Here is an 18,856-nt window from a genome sequence, read left to right on the forward strand (position 1 = left end):
GTCAGAGCCTCTAGTTTTGACTGTATTTGGCCCACTGAGTTTTTAATTTCTGTCAGATTCGCTCTCATTTCTGCCCTTAGGGATTCTATATTCTCAGCAACGCTTTCTCTGATGCTTTTTTCAAGTTTACTCATCATCTTGACCATTGTTGCTCTGAATTCCATTTCTGATAATTGGGATACATCCATATGTATTAATTCTGTGGCCGAGGCCAATTCTGTGGCAGAGGCCACAGACTCATTATCTTTTCTTTGCTGGGGGGGACTTCTCCTTCTCGTCATTCTGATGAAGAGAGATTGCAGGGTTGTCCAGAGCCCAAGTGTTGACTGGGACCCAGGCCGTGCGCCCTTGTTTTATAGAGATCTTAGGGATGTGGGCTTCTTCCTTAAAGAGTTTATTTATTTATTTGAGAGAGAGAGAGACAGTCAGCAAGAAAGGGAACCCAAGCAGAGGAGTGGGAGAGGAAGAAGCAGGTTCCCGGTGGAGAAGCCCGATGAAGGACTCCTTACGGAGCGTTGTGATCACACCCTAATCCGAAGACAGGTGCTTGGTGACTGCGCCACTCAGGCGCTCCGGGTTGTGGGCTTCTTGATTTTTCAGCCTGCCTTCTGGGGGAGGGGCCTGCCTGCCGGTACTCAGAAAACCCTGTTTGGGTAGAGTCTCTGTGTCCCTTGCGAGGGGGGATGGGGATGGGCACCCTGTGAGCCGGTATTTCCGGGCTTTTGTTCTCTGGCGGCTTTCCCTGGCGGTTTGCTATGCCTCTTCTGAGAGAGCAGCAGCGGCTGAAATTCAGCCTCTGTCTCAGAACAGAGGGATCGCGGATCGTTCTCCACTGATGTTCTGGCCACTTTAACTCTGTTTCTGTTGGTGCTGCTCAACCCTGCAGCATCCCGGGCTGTGCGCCCCACACCCGGCGTCCCAGCCCTCACTTCCAGGGCCGGCACGTCTCTGTCCTTTGTGTTTCCAACCCCGCCAGCCGCCAGCCGCCCCGCGCGGGCTCCCGGAGCTCCCCGTCTCAGTCTGGTGTCTCACGGGTGCTGACCGCGAGTCCGCCTGCTCCCCCGTGCAGGTGGCCCTCCAGCCGCCAGCCGCCCCGCGGACGCTCCCGGAGCTCCCGGTCTCAGCCTCGATCCAGTGAGCACACCGGAGCTCCGGAGCTCCGTGAGATGCTTGGTGGTGCACGCTCCCGGCTCACGGACTCAGTCTGCCGTTTCCAGAGTGCGGGTCCGCGGTCCGCCCGCTCCCCGGTGCAGGTGGCCCGCCAGCCGCCCTGCGCGCGCGCTCCTGGAGCTCGCGTTCTAAGTCTGTTGTCTCGCGGGTGCCGTCCGCGAGTCCGCCTGCTCCCCCGTGCAGGTGGCCCGCCAACCGCCAGCCGTCCCGCGTGCGCTCCCGGAGCTCCCTTCTCAGCCTGCTGTCTCAAGCGTGCGGGTCCGCGGTCTGTCCGCTCCCCCTTGCAGGTGGCTACCGCTTCCCGGCGCCCTGACACGGCGGCTCCCTCCCCCTTCTGTTTAGCTTCCGATATCTGTGCGCGGTTTCACGGCTCCCCGCTTCGTACCTCGATACTCAGCGCTGGAGATGTTCATTTGTAGAGATCCAGATGTATCTTCCTGCGTCTCAGGCTGATTCCGTGGATATTCCTGCTGGTCTGGGTACCTATCCAGCTCAACTCAGGGGACCGGCTGAAAAAGGGGTCCCCTACTCCTCCGCCATCTTAACCTCCCTCCTGGATAAAGTATTCTTGCTGCGTGTTTTTCTCAGTAGTATATCCTGAATATATCATGCCAGTTCTTTCTGGCCTGCCAGGTATGTGTGAATAGGTTTTCTGCCAGTCTAATGTTTCTACCCTTGTAGTTTAAGGAACTCTTGTCTCTAGCTGGTTTCAGGATTTTCTCTTAAGCTCTCAAATTTGCAAGCTTCACTATTACATGTTGGGGTATTGATCTATTTTTATTGATTTGAATGGGGATTCTCTGTGCCTCCTGGACTTGAATGCCTGTTTCCTTCCCTGGATTAGGGAAGTTCTCAGCTATGATTTGCTCACATATATCTTCTGTCCCGTTTTCTCTTTCCTCTTCCTCTGGGACCCCAATTATTCTAATATTGTTTTGCTTTATGCTGTCACTGATTTCTAGAAGTCTTCCCTCATGATCCTGCCATTGTTTTTCTGTCTTTTCCTCAGCCTTCTTACTTTCCATCATTTTATCTTCTATGTCGCTGAGTCTCTCTTCTGCCTAGCTGTTAGAGCACCCATTTTAGACTGCATCTCAGTTAAAGTATTTTTAATTTTGGCCTGATTAGATTTTTGTCTCTGCACTAAGGGATTCTCTAGTGTCTTTTATGCTTTTTTCGACCCCAGCTGGTATCTTCATAATCGTTTTTCTGAATTTTAGGTCCAACATCTTTCTTATATCCATGTTGATTAAATCTTATAGCAGAGAGTACTATCTCTGGGTTTTTTTTTGTTGTTGTTGTTGTGAATTTCTCTTTCTAGTCATTTTGTCCAAAGAAGAATTGAAGAACAAGAGAGCAAAATAAAAACTATCCACCACAACCCCAGTGAAATATACAATAGCCAAATTAGAAGAGATCGGGAACCAAAAAAGAAAAAAAAAGGGAAAAAGGAATATAATCTAACAGGTGGACAGAACAGGATGATATACCTTGTCCTGGGTGCATTTTGGTCTGTTTGTTAGAAGACACTAGTCCCCAAATTGTAAAATTGTAAAGAGAGAAAAACGTGTGTGTGTGTGTGTGTGTGTGTGTGTGTGTGTAGATATATATCTACACACACACACATACACAAATAAAATTCAGTACAGTGAATACAGTGAAAGAAGCCAAAAATGAATATATTTATAAAATATAAATGTAAAAATGAAAATTAAAAAAAGACTTAAAAAGAGTTGATAAAATAAACTAGTTGAAAAGGAAAAAAAGAATTTTAAACTAAAAGACTAAAGAATCATGAGAAAAAAACCTCGAATTCTATATACTATTTTCCCCTTGTACTGGAGTTTTTCAGTTTTGTGTAATCTGTAAACTTGGTATTAGCATTGTGTTCCTGCTGGTCTTCTGGGGGAGGGGCCTGTTGCCCTGATTCTCAGGTGTCTCTGCCTGGGCGGAGTTGCACCGCCCTTGCCAGGGGTCAGGCTCAGGGTAAGGTGCTTTGGGTTGCTCTATGTGACTTTTGTTTCTTGAAGGCTTCTCCTGCTGCTTTAGAGGATGAAAGTAAACCAAGAGATGGATGCTTAACAAAGTGAGCCACCGAGGTGCTCTTATTCTTGTGCTGTGTAATTCTTCTTTTTTCTTTTGTTCAGCTTCATTTTCCATTATTTTATTTTCTATGTCACTAATTCATTCTTCTGCTTCTTCATCCTCCTTCCCCTCCCCAGCTCCTTTAATCCTTTTCTCCACTAAACCACGTCTCTAAACTTCCTACCTTCTTCAGTGTGGCCTTTTCTCTCCTTTCAGTTGTGGAGTTTGTTCTGTCACTCTTCAGGTCAAGTTCTGGAGTATTAGGATGATGTGATAGTCATCTAGTTGTGTTTGTGGCATAAGATGAGCCCAGACTAGAGTCCTCCTATTGCACTGCCATCTTTTATCCATTAGAGCCCTAGGGATATTAATCATAGTTACTTTAAATTCCATGTGTAGTACTTCCAGCATACCTGCCATGTGTAATTTTGATTCGTGCTCTGTCTCTTCAAACTGTGTTTTTGCTGTTTTGTTTTTCTTTGTAATTTTTTCTTGATAGCTGGACATGATGTAGTGGGTAAAAGGAAAGGCTCTAAATAGCCTTTAGTAATGTGTTGGGAGAGGGGGAGTGTTCTCTAGTCCTATGATTAGGTCTCAGTCTCTTAGTGAGTCTTTGCCTCAGACCTATGAACTTCACAAATATTTCTTAGTTCTTTCACCACTTCTCCACTCTCCTTTGGTGGGACAGGATGGCTAAAGTAGCCTGGAGTGAGTATTCTCTTCTCTCAGATGGAAGGATAGACATTCCTGGAGTTCACTATTTCCATTCCTCCAGGTCAGTTAGACTGATAAAACCCAGTAGTTTTGGGTCTTGTAAAATTGTTTCTCTTGAGGTCAGATCTTAAGATCAGAGTGCTCTGCTATTTCAAAATATTTCCTTCTATTGCCCCTGCTGGAATCATGAGGGGATTTTTCTACAGTATTTACTGTGAGAACTGGTTAAGACCCTAGTGGTAAAACTCACAAAAACGGGGGGTCCTGCTAGAACTGGGTCCCCATGGTGATTTTAACTTTCAGACTTGATTCCTGAGCCTCTAGCAGTTTATTAGAGTTTGGTTTTTCTACCATAGCACTGGTTCCCAAGGAGTTGTCAGCTTACAGTTGTTTTCCACGGTTAAGTTCTGATTCTCTGTATTCTCCTGTTAGTGTCTCCCATTTTGAGGGTAGTGGTTTGCCCTGTGATCTTGCTTCTTTTGTGGATTTAAGAAGAGTTGTTGATTTTTAAGTTCAGCTTTTTACTTGTCCTTAAGGTGAGTGGCACTTCCCAGCTCCTTTAAATGTGGAACTGGAAACCAGAAGTCTGTTAATTTTTCAGTCTGTTTTCTCTCTGTTGTTCAGTTGGCTAATTTCTATTTTTCTATCTTTTAGTTCAGTTATTCTTTCTTCTGGTCCCTCCATTTTGTCACTAGCCCAGATGCTGAGGTTCTCATTTTGATTATTTTTTTTCATTTCTAAAATTTTCATTTGGTTGGTTTTTACATCTTTAATGAGACTTTCTATTTCTTGCTAAGGCTTTCTGTTTTTTTCTTTTGTTTCAAGTGTGTTTATAATTGTTCATTGAAGCATTTATATAATGGTTGCTTTAAGACCTTTGTCAGATATTGCTCTCTCTCGGTGTTGGCATCTATTAATGGTCTTTTTATTCAGTTTGAGATTGTCCTGGTTCTTATGATGAGATATTGTTATTGAAATCCTGATGGTTTTGTAAGATGTAATGAGACTCTAGATCTTATTTCTTTTGTTTTAGCTGGCCTCCTTTTACGTGTCTTTTTCTGAGGGAGTGGGGTTGCTGCCTTGTTTCTGCTAGCTGGAGGTCAAAGCCAGGTTTCCTAGTTGGCCTTGGTTGACACCTGAATGGCGATGGTGTTCTTGTCAGTACTGTTTGAGTTGGGAGTTCTGTCTCCCTCTGTGGTCCCAATGACGTGATGTAGTGATACCCTCATCATTGTGGGTTTGGTGGAATTTGTTGCTCTTGACTAGGCCTCCTGTGATACTACCTTAGTGGGGAGTGAGAGGAGTACCTTATTATTATTACTGGATGGAGGTAGACATCCAGGCTCCCCATATAATTTCTACTGCCTTTTCTGGGGTTGGGGAACTCACTACTGGTTGGAGATGAAGGACACAACTCCTTATTTGATCTTATCTGACACCACTTTGATGGGAGTGTTTTAATGCATTACCACAGCCTCATTATGTCATTTCTAGAAGTTTTATTTAGTTTATGGATATCTTCCTTCTTTTGTTTTTAAAGAATGATACAATACTTTTTTAAAATCCACAACCGGGGCGCCTGGGTGGCACAGCGGAAGCATCTGCCTTCGGCTCAGGGCGTGATCCCGGCGTTGTGGGATCGAGCCCCACATCAGGCTCCTCTGCTATGAGCCTGCTTCCTTTCTCTCCCACTCCGCCTGCTTGTGTTCCCTCTCTCGCTGGCTGTCTCTATCTCTGTCGAATAAATAAAAATAAAAATCTTTTAAAAAAAAATCCACAACCAGTAATTCCAGCACCTGAAATCTTTGCAGATCCAAGTCCGCCTTTCATTTATTCTGCTGACTGCTCATGGTGCTTTGTTTCCTCTTGTGATTGTGAGGTCTTATAACTTCATCTGTGGAACTTCTTTAACACTTTGATTGGAAGTACATTTTTCCAGAGAAAATTTGCATTAGCAGCTCTGGGATCCTGGGTGAACTTAGGGGCACTTCAAATTAAGTTTTGGCTTGGAGCTTTTTAGAACATTCAAGCAGCATACATTCAGTTCTCACACATGCCTAAGGTCTAGTTTGTGATTATGATTTCTCAGAGGAGACATTTATTACCAGACTATGAGAAATAGTATCATAGTGGACACCACATATTTGGTTATCATTTTCTTCTCTCCAGATCTACTTTTCCCATTTTGTTTTCAGAGGTGGACCACTGGGGGTGTAGTTCTAGTGGTAGAGCATTTGACAGCAGAGGTGGACCACTAACCCTTTCATTTCCACACAGATTTTCAGAATGGAACTTTTAAAAATATAAACCTGAAACATAATTTTTTGCCTAACATCCTTCATCATTTTGCATGGTCTTTATGACTTATAAGCCTTATAAACCTTTGAGCAAGTCATATAAGTCCTGTTATGATCTTGCCGTTATTATCTTTCCAATCATATCTGCTTTAATTCCTCCCTCATAATTTAAGTTTCATGCTATTGAAATAAATTTCCTTTAGACCCCAGAATGTGTCATCTTGTCTCTTCCATTTTTGTTTTTGTACGTGCTCTTTCACCTGTCTGTGATACACTTTTTTCCCCAACAACTCCCACTTACTCTTGTTAATTTCTCCTGGCTTTCAAATGTTTGAACTGAGCTGACAGTTTCTGGAAGCCTCCCTTGAATTTTCCCTATCTATGTCTGTCTCCCCTTATCTGTGACTTCTATTATACTTTTGGCTTGGGTGCCCCCTCTCTATATATTTCCAGAATTTCCTAGTGAGTGCCCATCAGCACTTATCATTGATTATTTGTCTGCCTGCCCAGTTGCATTGTAAATACCATGAATTTTAAGGTCCAATTTCTAGTATACACCACCATTATCATTGTCATAATAATCTTTAACATTTATTGACTATATGCTACACGTTGTTAAACATTTTAAGTTGCATTATTTTGTTTAATCCTTCAGATATGAATAACTATCATTATTCTCTTTTTCCAGTTGAAAAAAGTGGAGACAGACTGGTTAAGTATCATGCCCAAGCTTAGGTAGCTAGTAAGAGGACATAGAATAATTTGAACCCAGGGAAGAGAGCATGAATTTCTTTTTTTGTCCTACTGTTTTTATGAGGTTTAAAAGTGAATGCACACATACACATAAAGCACACAGACTAGTACCTAACACTTAGTATTAGTAAACATTACCTATAGAGTCAAAAGCTTTTTTAAATAATATTTCAGCACATGAATATAGTATTTTATTTTAATTATTTATTTAGAGATTTATTTATTTGAGAAAGAGAGAGGAAGAGAGAGAGAGAAAATGAGCAGGAGGGGCAAAGGGAGAAGGAGAGAGAATCTCAAACAGGCTCTGCTGAGCTTGGAGTCCAACACCAGGCTTGATCTCACAAGCCTGAGATCATGACCTAAGCCAAAATCAAGAGTCGGATGCCTAACTGGCTACACCACCCAGGTGCCCCAAGTGTAATATTTTAGAAAATTGAAACTCAAAATGGGCAATGATGAAAATGAAATATAGAATAGTTTCACCATTAGAAGATAAATTACTTGTAATATTTTTGCGTGTATTGTTTCCTTTCACATGTACTATTTATATAAATACCATTTAAACTTGCCCTTTTTATTATGTGAGTTTTGTGACTATAAAGTCCAAATTAATAAAGTCTATCATCATTTATAGTGGCTACATGGTATGCCATTGTGTGTATGTACCATCATAATTTATCTCCTGTTGAATATTTAGGTTGTTTTCAATGTTTAGCTATTATTAAAAATGTAGTACCAAAAACCTTATACATTCACCATTGAGTGCTTGGGAGATAATAATCTTGAAAAGTCAATAAAAGTAGATGATGGCCAGTATCAGTGCATCTATATATTTGCATAATTATAGTTCATTTTAGAGTATCTCATGGAAGAAAAAAGTAATTGTAACAAATAATTTGCTTTCTTGGTATGTATTTTTTATTAAGTACTACCAATCCACAACTCTCTTTTTTAGAATTACAGAATGAAAACTTAAAAGAATCAAATGAGAAGCAGGATCATTTGACATCAGAACTAGAAGATATTAAAATGTCTTTGCAAAGAAGTGTGGTATGATATAAAAACCGATTAGTGTGTGATAAGCATCACACTATGAATCAACAGATATTTATTGAATGCTAGTACTATGTACAAGGGCCCAGAACTTCAAATAGAGAGGATAAAATCACAGTCTACAAAATGCTTATAGTTTAATTAAAAACATTGGATAAAAACACTCAAAAGTATAACTAAAAATACAAGATCGCGCTACAAATACCAACAGTGATTCAGGCAAAAATTGCTACAGTAGTTCTAAAAATTGAAAGAACACTACGGGCAAGAAGACTCCATTGGGAGGTTGGGACTATAGGCTGACTTTGGGAGAATGGTGAATTGAAACAGAAATATCGAATGGGCATTCCAGATTGGCCAAGGTTTGGGTGTGTGGGGGGGATGATAGAATCAGGAGGGAGGAAGAGGCAGCAAATTCCAGAAGCAGATGAGTTCAGGTTGTTGTTGTTGTTGTTGTTTTTTCTTAAGGGCCTTGGATTATAGCATTTGTTTTGTACTTTATTTCATTTAGAGTACTCAGAAGGATTTAGGGGAAGATTTACAGGTAGCAACAAAAAAAATATATCAGCTCACTGCAGAAAAAGAAGCTCAAATGGAAGAATTTAATAAAGCTAAAGCTGCTCATTCATTTGTGGTTACTGAACTTAAAACTTCTATCTGCAACTTGAAAGAATTATTGACAACAGAACAGCAAAGGTAAAAATATTTTTTATTTAGCTGAATAAAAACAACTTATTTGCAATATTCATTGTATTTTCTCTTGTCAACTGATTTCTTATAACATCTGTAACCAAGTCTCACTCTTTTTAAAAAGATTTATTTATTTGAGAGAGAGAGTGAGCTTGAGTGGGGAGAGGGACAGAGGTAGAGGGAGAAGCAGACTCCCTGCAGAGCAGGGAGCCCGAGGTGGGGCTCAATCCCAGGACCCTGAGATCATGTCCTGAACTGAAGTCAGGTGCTTAATCAACTGAGCCACCCAGGAGACCCCCAAGTCCCTTTTTTAATGTAAAAAGTGGGAATACATTTTAAAAGTTTGTATTAGGTAAGCAGGTATCCTGGAAAAAGATAGTGCGTATTCTCTAGGATAGTTCCCATGCATACTCTGTCACAGAGTCAAGCTATATAGACAAGCTCATAAGTGCTGATGCAGTGATAGGACATATTTAATTAAACTATGGATTATTATTAGCTTCATAGAAATAACTTCCTAGGGTGTGGGTTTGTTTTACTGGGGTCTGTAACCTTTCTGACATATAAAATTAGTAACTAGCCTGGAACAGAGTAGGTACTCAAGTACTCTTATTAAATTAATGAATTAATGAATATGAGTAGCTATAAAAATTCATTTGCATTTCATCTAAATAACAATTTGTCTAAAACTTGAATTAAAAACTTACTCTGTTTTCACTTTTTTATATTTGTATTTATTAAGCTGTGTTATGAGGCCTAAGTGATTATTTTTGTCCCATTAACGTTAGGGTTAATTAAGTCTGGTAGGATGAAAGAGAGGAACAAGCTTTTCTGTGAAGTCATGACCAGTGTTTTTTCTCTACTGCTTTTGAATGGTGGAGGAAGAAAAGCTAGCTTTTCTAAAAAGCTCAGCTCATCTTATATATTCTTGGTTGATCTATCTAAGCAGTTTCAAATTTTGAAATTGTAAGTGGCCTTAAATATCATCTGTTCCAATTACCTCAGTTTTTTAGATGAGGAAGCTGAAAGCTGGGGAAAGTAAGTGAATCGCACAATTCTCACATTTATATTGTTCCTAAGGCAGAATTCAATGTAATAATAGTTACATATTCAATCTCTTTCAAAGTTCTAGGATGCTTTAATTTGATTATCATCAATAGCTAAGAGGTAAATTGTCACCATAAGCTTTAAGGTTTTTGTGCAGATGTAATTAATATACAAGTATGTATTAATAATAATATCTTATTTTGAAGTGTAATGCCATATGGCATGGTAGGTACTCAAAAAAGTGTTTCATAATTGAATGAGTGAATCTTTGCAAGATATATTGTTAAATTGCACCAATTTCAGTTACTAGATGAATTCTGATTAAAAAAATGTTTTACATTGTAAACTAATATATTTTACAAGATTGGAAAAAAGTGATGATCAATTGAAAATACTTACCGTGGAGCTTCAGAAGAAATCAAGTGAACTGGGTAAGATTTAGAGAATAATGTGTACATGATAATATTAGCCAATTATAAAAACATAAACTATTTCAGAATAAAAAATAGTTTCTCCTCTGTCATTTATCAATGATTATTTTGTAATTTTTAATTTGACTTTTCAAGGACAGAAAATTTAAACCTTAAAGACTTCAGTTCCATTATGTAGTTCATAGATACCTAGAAGTGTAAGGAGCCTAAGAGATGTCTGTAGTCTGTTTCTTATTTTAGGATTTAGAGGACTTCATAATTCTTGGTGGAAAATGTCTATTATATTTTCATTGAATTTCGAAATTCTATTGATTTGTCATGTTGGATTATGAACTATTTATAGGAAGATGCTATCCTGTTTAGTCATATGGTATTGTTAATATTCAACAGATTTAATGGCCAAAAGAGAGAGATGTTCTATAGTTATTTTGTGAATTTATGACCTTTTAATTAGCTAATCCTAGTAAATCCTATGTTTCGTATTTACAGATATGTACAGATGTGGAGAATTACAAAGATAGAAAAACATTTTTTTCTAATTTTGGAGAAAAGAATTATTTTTAAAAGATTTATTATATTTTATTTTTAGAGAGAGGGAGTGAGCGAGCATGTGCAAGAGTGGGGAGGGAGTAGAGGGAGAGGTAGTCTCAAGCAGACTACCCTTGAGCATGGAGCCTGACACAGGGCTTGATCCCATGACCCTGAGATCATAAGCTGAGCTGAAATCAGGATTTAGATGCTTAACCATCTGAGCCACACAGGTGCCTCCAAAAGATTTATTTTTATAAATTAAAATAATGCATGAATTGGCAGGTGTTTTTCTAGACTACACAACTTTCTGTAAGCTGTATTATTAGCTTTGGATACTTGTATAATTAAAATAATTGCAAGAATTTTTGCCTTGGTGTAGGATGTTTGGTTGAACTTTTAACTTATTTGTGCTTTTCCTTTGGTAATGCCTAATTTCCTACTATCGACTAGACCAATCTTTGAGTGTCCAAAATTGTACTATTCAATGATAAATAATTTCTTTGGTATTATTTTATGTTAGAATGATTGTAAATGCATTTTTCATCTAATTTTTAAATCTTTCTTCAATTGAATGTTGTGTACTAAGGAATAATTTTAGTTCTTAAAATATCTTTAATGGTTATTTATTTGTAATAATTCACTCTGATATTGAAATTAAGTGGCTCTTACTGTCAGATTAACAAATCAAATGCACAAGGTGACTTTTCTCATAATAGAGCAATATATTAAGAGAAGTTTGGATAAAAAATTCTTCTAGAACTGTGAAGCAGTTTTGTGTGTGTTTCTTAGCATTATCTTAGGTGCTGTGGGAACATGTACAGGATGTAAAAAACCACACTCGAGAAATCTTTAATTATTGTGGGAGAAATGTTGAACACATAAAATAATTAGAACAGTGTTTCCAAAATGAGGGGATGAGCAAGAATTGTATTAAGGGAAGGAAATATTGGAACTTCTTTTTTTTTTTAAATATTTCTGCATGTGCATATCTCTTTATTAGCAGGATCTATATACCTTGAAGGTTTTTTAAAAAAATTTTTANTACCCCCCTTTTCTTTATCCCTTTCTTCCCCTACCGATCATCCTAGTTCTTATGTTCCATAGATGAGAGAAATCATATGATAATTGTCTTTCTCTGCTTGACTTATTTCACTTAGCATTATCTCCTCCAGTGCCGTCCATGTTGCAGCAAATGTTGAGAATTCGTTCTTTCTGATAGCTGAGTAATATTCCATTGTATATATGGACCACAGCTTCTTAATCCAGTCATCTGTTGAAGGGCATCTCGGCTCCTTCCATGATTTGGCTATTGTGGACAATGCAGCTATGAACATTGGGGTGCATATGGCCCTTCTCTTCACTTCGTCTGTATCTTTGGGGTAAACACCCAGTAGTGCAATGGCTGGGTCATACGGTAGTTAAATTTTTAACTTTTTAAGGGACCTCCNTGCATTGGAATCCGGGGATGTACTGTATGGTGACTAACATAATATAATAATAAAATAAAAATTAAAAAAAAATTTTTATTGTTATGTATGTCACCATGCAATACATCATTAGTTTTTGATGTAGTGTTCCATGATTCACTGCTTGCATTTAACATCCAGTGCTCCATGCAATATGTGCCCTCCTTAATATCCATCACCAAGCTGACCCATCCCCCCACTTCCCTCCCCTCAGGAACCCTCAGTTTGTTTCTCATAGTCCATAGTCTCTCACGGTTTGTGTCCCCTTCTATTCCCCCCCACTTCATATTTCCCTTCCTTCTCCTAATGTCCTCCATGCTATTCCTTATGTTCCACATATAAGTGAAACCATATGATAATTGCCTTTCTCTGCTTGACTTATTTCACTTAGGATAATCCCCTCCAGTTCCATCCATGTCGATGCAAATGGTGGGTATTTATCCTTTCTGATGGCTGAGTAATATTCTATTGTATATATGGACGACATCTTCTTTATCTATTCGTCTGTTGAAGGGCTTCTCGGCTCCTTCCACAGTTTGGCTATTGTGGACATTGCTGCTACGAACATTGGGGTGCGTGTGCCCCTTCTTTTCACTACATCTGTATCTTTGGGGTAAATACCCAATAGTGCAATTGCTGGATCATAGGGTAGTTTTATTTTTAACTTTCTGAGGAACTTTTATTTATTTTATGTTTTTTATATGTTTTTATAATGAATATCACAATACATGTATTTATTTTTAAAAATTTTATATGATATATAAATATGTATTTGTGTTTTATACATATTTATGTATTTGGGGTGAATGCTCACAGATTCGTTACTGATGGAGATGTGTTAATGCTGATGACAAGAGGAAGCCAAAGGTATCAGTGTGGACTGCAGAATTGGAAAAGACTTTATAGAAGAGGTAGATTTTAAATGTAGACTTTAAGGTATAAAGAGGCTTTGGGTAGTGGTAGAGAATGGTGGAATGAGGAAAGTGTTACGTGTAGGAGCTCAGTGTTAACAGTGACATAAGTAAGTGCTCAGCATTAGCTTATTTCCTTCTTCTGTTAAAAGTGTAGTTCTCAAAATCAAAATCTTGGATGATACTCTTTTCTCTTTTTTCTCCCTTATCTTTCACTTCTAATTGGTTTTCCAGTGCTGGTGTTTCTAACTTTTAATATCTAGCTCATAAAATCTAACTAATGTGATTTTATCTTTTGAATCATTCCCTTTTTCTTCATCTCCACAGACCTAGAACAGTTCTAGCCCTTATTTCTTCTTTCCTGATTTTAAGATTCCAGCACATTCACTTAGTCTACCAGAGGGATGCATGTGAGTAACATAAGGGACACAAATTGTATTTGGCAGATTAGTCATCAAACCATGCTTCAGTTTGCCCTCATTTGTCTTCATCTTTGTTCATCCCTTGTTGTATTTAATAGAATACAAACAGAAGCTTTGCCTTATTTTCATAACCTTTTTTCTTACTGCAATAGCCTGTATTCTTATTGCTTTGTTTCCTGATTATGCTTTGCACTTTTCCTTGATGGTATATTCTTTTTTTTTTTTTTTTAAAGATTTATTTATTTATTTATTCGACAGAGATAGTGACAGCCAGCGAGAGAGGGAACACAGGCAGGGGGAGTGGGAGAGGAAGAAGCAGGCTCATAGCAGAGGAGCCTGATGTGGGGCTCGATCCCACAACGCCGGGATCATGCCCTGAGCCGAAGGCAGACGCTTAACAGCTGTGCCACCCAGGCGACCTTGATGGTATATTCTTAAGCTTACATCTTGGTTAGAATATTCCTCCATCAGCCTCCATCGTTCCCTCAGCAGTCTTATTCATTGACTCATACTAAGACCACTTTTTTCCTGCATAGATAAAGACTGCTGTAGGTTTCTATCTTGGCATTAGGTCTGGACCACACACCTCTGACCAATACTAATTGTAATAGCTTGAGAATCAGTATTTTTGTTTCCAGTCTTGTCTCTTGTTGATTCTCTGTATTGATGCTAGAGTGTTCCTTTTAAAAATACAAATCTGACTATTCTGTGTTGTAAATTGAAGAGTCATCTCACTGCTTGAGTTTGAACTCCTTAAATATCACCCGTTGTTTTATCGTTCATTTAAAGAGTAAGGTAGTGCAGACAAAGCAAGTTAAAACCAACTGTAGACACAAAGTCTTTGTCAATTTATTCTCAGTTTCTGACTTGGTACAGTTTGCTTTGCTTCTTCATATGTGTCCTCTTCAATTTAGTCTAAAGTTGCTCTAAACAGGTTTTACTCCTGTGGTCATTTTTCTGTATTTGTACCCATGTTTGCTTTTACTCTGTTATGTAACAGATTTTCCCTCTAATGTTTTCTATTGCTTTCTTATTTGATGATTAGATAACATAATAGCTATTGAATTTAGACTTGATGTTTATTCCTTGTTTAGCTTTGGATATTTAAGTAGAAACATAAGAGACATGGTTTTTGTGCTGATATGAGATTTGTGCTTTACTTAGGGAGACATATAAAATAACAAATATTTAATTACAAATGAGAATAAGTGCTATGAAGACAATGAAAATGAAACCATGTAAGAAAATAATGAGGCCTAATTTAGATTTGGTGATAAGGCATGACCTTTAGCTGACCTCATAAATAAGTGAGATTTAGTGAGGTAAAGCATGTGAGTTGGAGACAGCTTTTCAGTCAGAAGGAAACACATATAGAAATGGTCTGAGTAGAGAAAGACAATTATCATATGGTTTCACTCATTTATGGAACATAAGAAGTAGGAAGATTGGTAGGAGAAGAAAGGGAAGAAGAAGGGGGGGGTAAACAGAAGGGGGAATGAACCATGAGAGACTATGGACTCTGGGAAACAAACTGAGGGCTTCAGAGTGGAGGGGGGGGCGGGGGAATGGGATAGGCTGGAGATGGGTATTAAGGAAGGCACGTATTGCATGGTACACTGGGTGTTATATGCAACTAATGAATCATGGAACTTTACATCAAAAACTAGGGATGTACTGTATGGTGACTAACATAATATAATAAAGAATATTATTAAAAGATAAAAAAAATGGTCTGAGTTGTGAAGGAGCTTGGTTAATTCAAGTGACTGAATGAAAGCCTATGTGAGTGTAAGAAGTGGTATGAAAAAGGTAATGAAATGAGTATGAGATGATAAGGACAAAATCAAGTAGGAGTAGGAAAGGAATTTTAGTTTTATTCTAACCATGAAGGAAAACCATTAAAAGATTTTTAAGTAGTGGGATGACATGATCTGGTTTACGTTTTTAAAGGATTGCTGCCACTTCCGTATGGCAGATAAATTTGATGGTGGGTGGGGAATGCTGATAGTGAGGAAAAAATAGAAGTGGAGAAATTAGCTTGGAAGCTATTTGAGTGGTAGAGGCATGGGAGAATATCTTTTAAAAAAGTGGAATCATCTCACACTTATGCTAGCATTTGGTGAGCTCATGAATCTGAGGACATTTTGTCTGTCTTGAGCTCTGAAAATTTTTCTCCTCTTATTTTTTCTTTTCTAGTGTCATTATCCTAAGTTCTGATATGTGGATTTTAGAAATTCTGGATCTATCCTCTATATTTTAAAATTTCTCTTTTATGCTTTCTACCTTTTAGTTCTTTTTAGGGAGGGAACTTGGGGAAACATTTTTTGGCTTCCCCTTGCTAATTCAGTCTTTAGTTATGTTATTTTGCTGTTTTTAAAGTTTTGGTTATCAAATTTTAAATTTCTAAGAGCTCTAGGTGATTTATTTCATGCATATTGTACCCTGTTGGAAGATACTATACTTAGCAAAGTATCTGCTTCTGTTTGCTTTATTAATTCCTTCTTGGATTTTATTTTAGTTCTTTTAATTGAATTTAGTGCCTCTCTTTTATGGTTTTGCTTTTCTTCACTAATTGTTGGTTCTTGATTATTCACCTAAATATTTGAAAATATTTTTTCACCCACTTATGTTATAATCTGATTTTTCTGATTATATGGGGTGGGGAAGGGGGAGATGGAGAGGAAATGTGGGCTAGGTAGCTAATCACTTGGGTTTAGGAGATGTTTATCTTGCTTAGAGATCATGAGTTGTTTGGGGGCACTTCTGCATCCCTTTGGCTCCAATTCCTAAATCTTTGATTAAACTTGAGGTTGGCTTGTGTGGTGGGAGGTATGGTCTAGGTGTTGTGAAACACCTTCATTGAATTAATGTCGGTCCCCACTCTCCCTGCCAGGATTCTTCAACTTTTTGTTTGTTCATGTAGTCTGGTTTTTTAATGTCGTAAATACATAGAATTTTTGTGTCTTTTGTAAAGGGATTGGGGGTGAGAGAATGTGGAGACATGCTTAGTCCTATCGTTAACCAATCCTTGAATTTGAAAAAATTAACCCTAAAAAGAGTTAGGTAAAAACCTAAAATGAAATGTTGTGGTTAAATAAGCTTTGCTTGTGACAGGTTTTTCTTTGAGAGTCCATAGTGGCATTTTATATTTTGTTGATTTTTCCTTAAAAACTATGGGCAATTATTACAATTTTTTGTCTATTTTTAATGTACAGAGTACTTCCAACAAATCTCTTATATCTCCAATTATTAAAAACCCATAACAGTAAGGAAGGACAATGTTTCAGATACAATAAAATTTTAGGTGACGGCTAGACATCATTTGAGAACTTTGTAGGCAGTTAAATAATATAAGAAAGAAAAAAGCAGGAGATTTGAGCTGGAAATGTTTTAAAATTAATTAGCCTAATAATAGAAGATAGAAAAGTATTGTAGAGTGTTACTATTTAGGGTAGGAAAAAAAAAAGGGTGTCAGCAAAGAAAATTGCAGGAGTTTGAGAGGAGAGGAAATGAAAGGGAGAAAAGTAGAGAGTAATTAATAACATCAAATGCCAGAAAGCTCCAAAATAAAGAGGACTGAGAATTATACCACAAAATGGTTATTGATGATCTTTCAGATCATAGTTTTTTTAATGTAATAAGAGGTGTAATTAATGTAATGAGATAGGGATTAGTTTTGCATGGAGCCAAGAAAGAAATGTGTAGATAACAAACAGGAATTTGTCTGCAAAACAAAGTAAGAGATTTGATGGTAGTATGAAAGAGCAGACAGGTCAATCAGATATTGTTTTGTATTCAAATAGATGTTTAGATGGGATGGAGGAATTTAAAGTTTCCTGTAAGAGAGTTCATGTATATTGGTAACATAGCAGCTAAAATCTCAGAGGAGGTAGAAATATTGAGGTCCAGAGCACAATGTCAGAATTAGCTTGAGAAAAGTGGATGACTTGTCAGATATTTAGATAGTGTTGAAGTAAGGGTAAAGGCATGTGCTATGTGACCTCATTCCAAATATATTTTTTATAGATCCATTGCTTATTTTGGTTGATGAACTTGAGTTCATTTGGTTGTGGAATTCTACTTTATAGAAACATTACTAGTAGTATTTATACATTATTTTTGCATAGTTCCATTTGGACTTCCTCTATGCTTTTAGTTTCACTAACCCATCTCTTGGTTTTTTGCCTTTAAAATGATGGTATTCTTATTTCTTGTCTCTTCTTTCTGTTCTTTAAATCTGATTTTTAACACTTTTTTATTCTTTTGTTTATTTTAGAAGAGATGACTAAGCTTAAAAATAATAAAGAAGTAGAACTTGAAGAATTGAAAAAAATCTTGGTAAGTGTATAATTTCTCTTGTTAATATAGAGCAGTTACTTTTCAAGCTAATGTTGAATCTACTGACAGACTCACACTATAGATGTTTTATATTAGTGTTTTCAGTTGAAATATAAAAAAATACATTTGTGTTTTAGTAAAGCCACATTCTTATCTGTAGCAAATTAATATATTTTGAAAACTGTCTTGGTGAAGGTGTTTATATTATTTGAACATGTGTTGACAGTACATTTAAGTAAGATCAAATATGCATGTGATATTACTGGTTTACTGATAGTAAATTTGATATACCTTTGATACCTTTGAGACACAAAACTACAATTTTGGGGAAGATATATATGTTGTATATTCAGTAACTATGTTTAGTGTTCAGATAGAATCATGTTTAATGAACTTGTTAGGCTAGGCTTAATTATGTTTTAATTGATTACAACATGTGGAGCATGGGCGGCAAACTTTTTTGAAGGACTGGAGAGTAAATGTTTTAGACTTTGTAGTTAGTATACAGAATGTTAATTCTCTTCTCCTCCTCCTCCTATTTCCACACCTCCCCTCCCCCTTCTTGTCCTCCTCTTCTCCTTTATTTTTAACAACCTTGTAAAAATGTAAAAATTATTCTTAGGTCGAGGGCCTACAAAAAGAGACTGTAGGTTGATTTTTATCTAGCAGGCCGTAGTTTGCCAACCCCTATATAATATTGTTTATGATTACAGATATTTGATTTTGGGTTTAACCTATTGCATCTCTACCTGATTTTGCAACTCCTGATTCTTCCATCTCTTAGGAATCATTATTTCCAAATGCTTATCCTTTCTCCATTGAATTCCTTTACTCGAACTCTTGTGAATAATAATGTTTACATTGCTTTCAGATTTGATAATGCATACTTATTTTTTTGTTAAAGTCTCAGCTTGAATTTCAGTTTAGGTAACCTCTTAATATTATCTA

The 18,856-nt window shown here is 37.5% G+C and overlaps 1 protein-coding gene across 1 annotated transcript in view; it reads left to right on the forward strand.

Moving 5' to 3' along the window:
- Window positions 1-18,856, forward strand: part of SYCP1 (synaptonemal complex protein 1) — a 130,081-nt gene that overhangs the window by 47,852 nt on the left and 63,373 nt on the right. The window contains exons 13-16 of the mRNA XM_034644004.1: window positions 7,975-8,069; window positions 8,584-8,768; window positions 10,173-10,240; window positions 17,847-17,908. Of these exons, the coding sequence (XP_034499895.1) occupies window positions 7,975-8,069; window positions 8,584-8,768; window positions 10,173-10,240; window positions 17,847-17,908 (410 nt within the window). The remainder of the gene's footprint in view (window positions 1-7,974; window positions 8,070-8,583; window positions 8,769-10,172; window positions 10,241-17,846; window positions 17,909-18,856) is intronic.

The sequence above is a fragment of the Ailuropoda melanoleuca genome, chromosome 2, assembly GCF_002007445.2.
Source record: "Ailuropoda melanoleuca isolate Jingjing chromosome 2, ASM200744v2, whole genome shotgun sequence".
Classification (NCBI taxonomy): Eukaryota; Metazoa; Chordata; class Mammalia; order Carnivora; family Ursidae; genus Ailuropoda; species Ailuropoda melanoleuca.